We start from the raw sequence: 9,537 nt of genomic DNA, 5'->3' as shown, positions 1-9,537 counted from the left end.
AGAAAGAAAGAAAGAAAGAAAGAAAGAAAGAAAGAAAGAAAGAAAGAAAGAAAGAAAGAAAGAAAGAAAGAAGGAAAGAAAGAAAGAAGGAAAGAAAGAAAGAAGGAAAGAAAGAAAGAAGGAAATTGGAAGGAACCCCATTTGGTCTGTGGCCTCCATAACAGAGGCTGTGAGTCTGAATTAGCCCGTGCTCCATTCTCTGAAGACTCTGAACAGGGCGAACATTTTTATAAGGCACAGCCAAGCACTGTGTTGGCAAGGAAATAATAATAATACGAATGGGGGGCAGCTGGTTGCTCAGTGGATTGAGAGTCAGGCCCAGACTGAGGTCCAGTGGGAGGTCCTGGGTTCAAATCTAATCTCTGACACTTCCTAGCTACATAACCCTGGGCAAATCACTTGACCCCCATTGACTAGCTCTTACCTTAGAGCCAATACACAAGTATTGATTCTAAGACCGAAGATAAGGGTTTTAAAAATAATAATAATGGGGGGCAGCTGGGTAGCTCAGTGGATGGAGAGCCAGGCCTAGAGACAGGAGGTCCCGGGTTCAAATCCGGCCTCAGACACTTCCCAGCTGGGTGACCCTGGGCAAGTCACTTGACCCCCATTGCCCACCCTTACCACTCTTCCACCTAGGAGCCAATGCACAGAAGTTAAGGGTTTAAAAATAATAATAAAGATGATGATGATGATGATGATGATGATGATGATAACGATTAAGCACTTTGGAAAGCCCTTCAGGGTTCATTAAAGCACTCTGTGTTCATCATTTGACCTCACAACAATCCTGATAGAAATATTATTATCCTCCTTTTCCAACCCATTTTACAAATGAGGAAACTGTGAGAAATGGAGTGCTTTGTTCCAAGTCACGCAGCTCGTCAGAATGAGGGCGGAGAGCGGGTCTGCTCCCAGCTCCCCACGCATGAGTTGCCCCACAGAGCATGAGGCTCACGTGAGCGTTCAGAGGTCTCTCCTTCTGCCCCACCAGACTGGACAAAGGAGACGATTCCTGCTCTCTGGCCCAGATCTCACGAGATTCTAGTTATGGCTCTGCTCCATGGTAAGAGAAGCCGGAGCCCATGCTTGGGAGGAGACTTTGAGTCACCCACCGACGTGTTGCATGGCAGATGGAGGTCGGAAGGTGGAGGCAGCCAGGCTCTGTTACCGTTTCCACGCCTCCGTGGTGGCATGGCTGCACGCAAGACATTTGACTTGATTTATCCCAGACTTTGTTTCCTCATCTGTAAAATAGGGGTCAAAATGCCCTGCCTACTGCCTACTACCCAGGGTGTTGGGAGGTTCAAATGACAGGATATAAAGAGATTCCTAAACTCTAAGGGATGCTACACGGGTAGGTAGTCCTAGTGAGGGTGATGGCGACGGAGAGATGAATGTCCTTCTGTCTGTAATCTTCTCCGTTGGGACGTCTGCATGTCATTCATTGCTCATTGGCTAGAATGAGATAATCGTGTGCGATCACGTCTGCAGATTTAAAGGTCTCTTATTTGGATAGTCTCATTAGGGCGTCCCCTCCCAAATGGGTAGAAATCAAAGATTTCTGGAGACCCTTCTCTGCCACACACACCCGGTAGTAGTCAGCTGCTCACCGTCTCGGTGAGTTTGGGCAAATCACTTCGCTTCTTCTGCCCTCGGTTTCTTCATCCGTAAAATGGGGCAGTTGAACTCCATGAGCCTGAATTCTCCTCCTGTTCTAAATCTATGAATTTCCACTTTAAATGTCAATGATTTCGAAGGCAATGGTACTTCCTTTTCATTATTAGCTACTCTCTTGCCCAAGTTTAACATGGGTTCCGAGCCTCGGGGCTAATGACCAAATCACAGATGCTCCGTTGGCTAAATTTAATATAGGGCTCCTTCAATTTTAGAAGTGGGTGGGTTGTAAAAGGCAGGAAGGATGTGCTGTGACATCTATCATAAACACAGGAAATTGTCTGTTCCCTTCTTGTGTGCTGCCTCCTCCCACCATCAAGGCCAAGATCATTCTTCTGAATAAAAGCTAAACATTGTCCTTGGAGCAAGCTCCAGCTGAACAGCATTGTCGCTTGACTCAGGTGAGTGAGGCTGGCCCAGCAGGGCTACGAGCTGAAAGAGATGAGATCAAGGAGGCCTGGCCTGGGGCGGCTGCCCTGGCCTGGTCTTGGGTTTCTCTCCCAAAGAGAAAAGCTTTCAAGGATGATTGTAAACATCCCTCTTGACCTCGACACTTTATACTTCCCAAGTGCTCGCTTCCTGACTTTAAAATCAGGAAACGCTTGGGAAAATGGTTCAAGGTATTTAGTCCTTCATCGTAAATCATGTCACCTGATGAAGAGCATTGTGATAAAGGAGACTCCTGGAAGGCAGTAAGTGGGAGGTTCAAATTCTGCCTCTGATCTGGACTGCTCTGTGATGGCAAGCTCTCTAAAACCAGATGTCGGGGATAAAAATAAAAATTCAGGAATATCGAAAACTTCCCAATAAGGGGGGCAGCTGGGTAGCTCAGTGGATTGAGAGTCAGACCTAGAGACGGGAGGTCCTAGGTTCAAATCTGGCCCCAGACACTTCCCAGCTGTGTGACCCTGGGCAAGTCACTTGACCCCCATTGCAAAACCTTATCACTCTTCCACCAAGGAGCCAATACATAGAAGTTAAGAGTTTAAAAGCAAAACAAAACAAACAAACAAACAAAAACTTCCCAATAACTAGAATTGTCCACAGGAGCAACATGCTAAAACTATGAAGTCAAAAGAAGGAACTGGATTGAAATCTCAACCCAGACCCTCATTTACTTTCTTTCTAACCTCAAGCTAGTCCATTCATTTGTCTCTGTTTCCATTTCTTCATCTATAACAGGAAAGGTGAGCTTATATGGCATCTCCCTGGGGTCTCTTCTGGCTCCAAACGGGTGATTCTCTGATTACTTTGCCTTAGGATAGAAGGGCTCCCCATCACTGAATGCCTCCATAGCCTGCTTGAATAACTGGCACAGAACTTTTTTTTTTGGGGGGGGGGTGGAGAAGAGTGGTGCCAGGCCAAAGAGCTATCCCTCTATCTATCTATCCACCGTGATATTTATTGATTTGTCAATGTAAATTGCAGACAACCTGTGTCTCTCCAACAGTGGAAGGAGTTTCCCATCATGCAATCTCCTATAGAAATGAAATTCCCAGGTCTGAATCAAAACAAAGAAAACAGCAAAATGCATGCGTGTCCCACCCCCTCCTTCCACCCCACCCCCCATTACCTTATATTTAGGGATGGTCTTCAGTAGCTCTTTCACTGGGACATCAGTGCCAACCACTCCAAGCAGAATCCCTTTTGATCTCTGTTAACAGCAAGAGTGATTTTGAAAACGATGGTTAGAGCCAAGATGTAGCAAACTTTTACAAACGGTGTATTTGGGGAATTATCTGTTGTACCTAATAGAGAATGAAAATGAGCCAGGCTCCCCCACTGGAAGGGAGGAAAACCTGCTCCAAATCTAGAGGAAAAATTGTTTTATCTATATAAATACATCTGATATAGAACAAATCAATACAAATACAGCCAGCTTCTCTTTGTTCATAAAATTAGAAGTCAGGTTGAAGCTTGGAGGGAGGAGGTTTTAAAGCAGTAATCAATCAACCAAACAAAAGGCATTTATTAAGAAGTCTCTTTGAGCTAGGAAGCCAGCCTTAGAGACAGGAATGTAAGATTAAAATGAATATACAGTATCTCTAAGTATTATATTTAATACATTTATTAATAATAACTAAAATGAAAAAACTAGAGTAAAAAGCCAGCTTTCCCAGCTGCCCTTGCGGGAAAAGAGGGAGAGAGGGGCGCGTCTTACAGCAAATTGATGAACAACATGTAAAGACAAAAATGTGGGGGTGCAGAGAAAGGGATGCTGGGAGATGACGTTAAAGGGTACAAGATTTTCTAATTATACAGGAAGACCTGACTTCTCAGGCCCAGGCTGGCACTGTAACTCTGGCAAAGCTTCTCAGTGATACAAGCAAAGCTCTAAGAGTAGAGTTGCAGAGGAGATGCCAACTTGCTTTGGGAGAGGCAGTTCCCTTTGAGGGTTGTTCCTGACACCAATAAAATTGAAGAACAAGTCCCAAATGCTAATGCCTAGAACATAAGGGAAATCTACACGGAGCTGAAATTCTAATGGGGAGAAGCCATGCAGTTAACTCATTATATAGGCTACAAACTGAGCAGATAAGAATTCATCTGTGTCCTCTCATGAAGCATTTTGGTAAGATAAAAAAAAATCATCTTCAAAATATTAGGTCCATCCCTTCATGGAATATGTTTATAAAGTTTTTAAAAATCAGCTTAAACATGCTAAGTCTGTCTTTTCTCCCCTCTCAAAGGCATCTTGTGTCCAGGAGAGAGAAAAAAAAAAGCCAGAGAGAGATGGAGCCATACTGAGATACTTATAAGTTTTCCAGTCCCAGAATCATGGCTTACAAGCTGAAGAGACCTCAGAAGCAATCTAGTCCAAACCCTTCATTTTACGTATTGGGGAAACTGAGGTCAAGGGATGAAGTGACTAGTCTGAGGCCTCTCACCCAATGAACGGAAGGGTTGGAATTTGATCCTAAGTCCTCAGACCCCAAACCCAACCCAACCCTCTTCGTAGTGTATCATGCTTTTTCCTGGATGGTTCTAGAAGAAGAGGCATGTAAGGCTTCAGAGAGAAAAGGCAAAGTCCAGAGACACTCCTGAGAGAAAACAACCTGTTCTTTTCAAATATAGTTGCTCATTGTCTGTTTCCATAAAAGCTCAGGCTGAATTTGACAGTTCAATTGAGTAGAAAATAGTCTGTGTATTGACTTATAGGTGGAAGAGTGGTAAGGGTGGGCAATGGGGGTCAAGTGACTTGCCCAGGGTCACACAGCTGGGAAGTGTCTGAGGCCAGATTTGAACCCAGGACCTCCCGTCTCTAGGCCTGACTCTCAATCCACTGAGCTACCCAGCTGCCCCTGAAAATAGTCTCTTTTTGATGAACTTCAGGGAGGCAACTCAGAAGTCAAGTGACTTGCTCAAGGTTCCACTGAATGTGCCAGATGTATTAGAGACAGGACTTGAATTCAGATCTTCTGAGTCCAAGGCAGGCTCTCCATCTACCACATAGCTCATGACATATCTTTTCCCCCTCTACCTTCAAGAAAATAATTATACCAACAAGTAACAAGCATTTAAGTGCCTACAAGGTCCTTAGCTTAGTCATTAGTCATGCTAGGTAACAAATATAAAGAAGAGATAGTCTATGCACTTAAGGACGTTAGACTCCACCAAAGGTGATGGAGATGTATAACCAGAGATTAGTAAATAGAGGAGAAATAAAAATAAACATACGATGATGTAGTGGGGTAGGAGGAGGCAGACACAAAGACCAAGAAAAAAGAAAGGAAAACTACCTAAAGGAGGTAGCACAGGAGATGAGAAGGGAGTGAGAGATTCCAAGAGGGGACTAGAAGAGGAGATGGAGCAAGACACGGAGGCAGAGGATGGATTACTGTGTAAGGGAAGCAGCACAGAACAATTGGATCAAATCACACAGAGGTGAGGGGAAGCAATGTGTAATCACCTGCAGAGAGTCTGTAGCACTTGAAATGCTGGTGGGAAATTGTATTTTATCCCAAAGAAAATGGGAGCCCTTGGAACTTTGGGGGATAAGCGTGGTAGATGAAGTGCCTCACTGATTAATATTACTTTAGTAGTCATGAGGTGGAGATTGGAGAGGGGAGATGTGGGCAGAGAGATGAATGAGGAGACTATGGTAATCGGCAGTTTCCCTTGCCACCTTCAGAGGTTCCTCCATGGCTCTACCTCCCCTGATCATCTGATGCTTTAAAATATGGCATTTTTTTGTGTTCTGAATACAATGAAATAATCTGTTTGGATACCTGAGAAATCTGTTTTTAGTTATCCTGACTCCAGATTTATTCTCTAGGAAAAAATATAAATAAACACCCAAATCTGAGATGCAGCAAGGCTGACAAGAGGCTTTGAATTGACTCAATAGAATACCAAAGGGAGAAACCAACACTTACAGTTTCATTTTGCTTGCTGAACACAGGCATGGCGACTGTCGTCATCAAGACCAGCCCCTGATCATCAGCAAGCTAGAAGAGAAATGGAAAACAGGTTACTGGCAATCTACCTATATTTCTAGGAAAGATAGCTTTAGAAATGAAGCTTAGTCCCAGTCCTGGTCAAACATTCACGGCATATTCTTCACACATCTTGGGTTGGTTGTCTTGAATGGACAGAAATCAATCCCGTTCTTCCAGCGTCTCCAAGGGTAGAGGAGCTCAATTTTTACTGGCTTGTGCCCCAAATCAACCAGGAGTGAAGCTAGAAAACCTAGTATCCAAATACTGTATGTGTCCAAAGATTCCATAATGCCAGCTAGAGGCCAAATGGTAGCCATATTGACAGAATTATAGGTCTTTTAAAGAAGAGAGCACCAGAGGACAAAAATGACCACCATTCAGACCAATGGTCAGCAACCTTTTTGGCCATGAGAGCCATAAATGCCTGTGGAAGGAGGAGGATGGAGGTGGAAGGCGCTGGAATATGGGGCGGGGGCTAAAGGCCCCCTGGGGCACATCCTGGGGCTCTGCCCAGACTGGCCTGTTGGGAGGTGGAGCCAGGTATGGCTTGAGAGCCATACGTTGCCGACCCCTGATTTAGACAAACTATTTCCATGGAACATGGGTTCTGGATCGATAGGGTATCAGTACAACAATTTGAATGATCCATAATAACAACAGTTGACATTGATGGAATAGCCACCATTTGGATAGATCTTTCAAGCACTTCATGTCAGTGATCTGATTTGCTCCTCATAACAACCCTGTGAAATTGGTGTTATTATTATCTTCATTTTTAGAGATGAGGACATTGAGGCAAACTGGAGGAAATGACTTGCCCAGGCTCCCAAAGCTAGAAAGTAGTATCTGAGGCTGGACTTGAACTTTGGTCTCAACGCCAAGGCTGATACTCTTTTTAATAGATGATAGGGCGCATCGTGGGTTTATTACCGCGCATAGCTGGGATTATTATGATATCTTTTTCTAATGACAACAATCCACAATGTGCTCGGCGCTGTGCTTGGCTCTGGGGATCCAACAAATGGAACAGCCCCGTCCCTCAAGGAGCTTTTCTTCTAGCTGGAGAGACAACAGTGACGTGGATAAGTACATCCAAAAGAGCTAGTCAACAGCTCTTCAAACTCTGTAGCTCTCCACACCAAAGGAGTATGGGGAATTTGGGAAGGGGAGAAGTGCACTTGTAGCCCACCACGCAGTACAGGGGCTGCTCGGGTGGAAGCTACCCTTATGATTTATGTCCCACGTTTCCAAGAAAAACTCAGACAGTGAATAAACATTTATGTTAATGGAGGGGGGCGGGAGGTTACTGTTGTCCACCTGGGAAAACTTCCAGCCACGTGAAGTCCAAGAAGGGATCCTAATATAATGTTCTCTTCAAGCAGGCTTGCCCACGTGGAGCATCTGTATGTGGACGGCGCGGGGCTGGCGCTCCGTCCCGTAATGAGAATAGATTTGGCCAGATCCTTCATTTCCTATTCTACATGACGGGGTGCTCTGCTATCAAAGGAAATAATGAATAATACTGAACATCTGGTTTATAAAACACACACTTGCTCAACAGATTGACAGCTTCCTGTCAGTTCCCCGAGTTAATCATGCGTGTGGGGGAGTATGAATATGCATTGGCTATCTTCTGCGAGGCTCGTGTGCGAGGACCAGAGCTCAGCCCCAAATGTCCCGAGCCTGGATGTGCACAGACCCAGGCGGGGGCCCCGATGGGAGGAAAGGGAGCCTGTGTGTACAGCGATTTATACTCTCTGTGTGCCGAGAATATTTATTTATACTCTATAGATGTGTAGCGTGGTGTATGTGTCCATGGGTCTGTGTTTGTATGCATATGTATGTTCCACTGTCTAGTCTGCTTTGATACACCATGAAAATCCATTATTGGTCCATAAATTCCTCACTGGAGCTATTGTCAAGATGGTGGCCAACTGCCAAATACCAAACTTCATTTTTGACTGATGTTCAGGAAGTCAGCAGGTATGAGATGCGAGGAGGAGGCTGAGGTCGGGGAGGGGAGAAGTAGCCAAAGAATCTGGGTTCCAGTCTTCCTTCTGATGGATGCTGGTTCTATCCCCTTGGGCAAGTCGCCTCCCCTCTCAGAGACTCAGCCTCCATGGCCACCGAGGCAGGTTTTTGATGCAATGGACCATTCTTCACTGAGTTCCTGATGAACTCAGGTAGATACATAGGTCCACAGGAAGAAAAAAAAGTCCATCAGTCTTGAATCTCTGCGCTTCTTCAGTGTGCAAGTCTGTGATACATTAAAAAGAGCCCCAGGATGAAAGCAAGAACAGATTTCCTCATCTACATTCATCCATCTCAGAATTTTAGAGATACAGGATCAAATAAGTGACTTGCTCAAAATCACCTAGTCAGTAGCAGAGCAAATGCTGAACCCAGGTCCTAGGACTCCAGTCCCAGCCCGCCATGGCTCTAAATAAAGTCATTTTCTACAGGGAGTTAATCATGAATGTGGAGGAGTATGAATATACACTTACTAACTTCTGTGACGTTCAAGGGGAAGACTTTCCAGGAAAATGATGACTCTAGACACATTCCTAAGTATGAGAGACTTTGTGGTAAGGGAGACTCCAAAGATGACTGGAGCAAAGCTGCTACTGTCCTGCGTAACCACCCCATCAGAGAAGATGAATGAATGGCATTAACACATACCTAATAAGTGGGGAAAATATTATTCTGTCTAACAGAGAAAATTATTATTATATTTAGTTAAGTTTCAATATAATTAAAATGTCATGAGAGATATATTTTCCCTTTTAAAAAAATAAAGAGAGGGGCAAGTAGGCGGCTCAGTGAGCTGAGAGCCAGACCTAGAGAAAAAAGGTCCTGGATTCAAATGTGGCCTGAAACACTTCCTAGTGACCCTGGGCAAGTCATTTAACTCCCATTATCTAGCCCTTCCTGCTCTTCTTCCTTGGACTTAATGCATAGAATTAATTCTAACAGGGAAGGTAAAAGTTTTAAAAAATAAAATAAAATGAAAACAAAACATGGTATGGTGGCCAAGTTTTGGAGTCAGAAAGACCTAGATTCAAGTTCTGACACCAGTCCTTCTTTGGACAAGTCTCTTAAGTTTTCCAGGTTCCAGGCAACTCTAAGTCTGAAAGTTACAAATGAATTTCTGAGCTTTATCAATAAGGGGTATTTTTATAATGGAAGTTCACTATACCCATGAAATCAGATTGAGAGAGAGAAAGAAAGAAAGAAAGAAAGAAAGAAAGAAAGAAAGAAAGAAAGAAAGAAAGAAAGAAAGAAAGAAAGAAAGAAAGAAAGGAGGGAGGGAGGGAGGGAGGGAGGGAAGGAGAGGGAAGGAAAGGAAAGGAAAGGAAAGGAAAGGAAAGGAAAGGAAAGGAAAGGAAAGGAAAGGAGAGGAAAGGAAAGGAAAGGAAAGGAA

General features: G+C 44.1%; 1 protein-coding gene across 1 annotated transcript in view; it reads right to left on the bottom strand.

The window, feature by feature from the left end:
• Window positions 1–9,537, bottom strand: part of CACNA2D3 (calcium voltage-gated channel auxiliary subunit alpha2delta 3) — an 858,102-nt gene that overhangs the window by 267,348 nt on the left and 581,217 nt on the right. The window contains exons 17-18 of the mRNA XM_044675448.1: window positions 6,054–6,125; window positions 3,251–3,331 (exon numbers count right to left, since the gene is read on the bottom strand). Of these exons, the coding sequence (XP_044531383.1) occupies window positions 3,251–3,331; window positions 6,054–6,125 (153 nt within the window). The remainder of the gene's footprint in view (window positions 1–3,250; window positions 3,332–6,053; window positions 6,126–9,537) is intronic.

Source organism: Gracilinanus agilis, chromosome 1 (genome assembly GCF_016433145.1).
Source record: "Gracilinanus agilis isolate LMUSP501 chromosome 1, AgileGrace, whole genome shotgun sequence".
Lineage (NCBI taxonomy): Eukaryota > Metazoa > Chordata > Mammalia > Didelphimorphia > Didelphidae > Gracilinanus > Gracilinanus agilis.
This window is presented reverse-complemented; position numbering and strand designations above follow the sequence as displayed.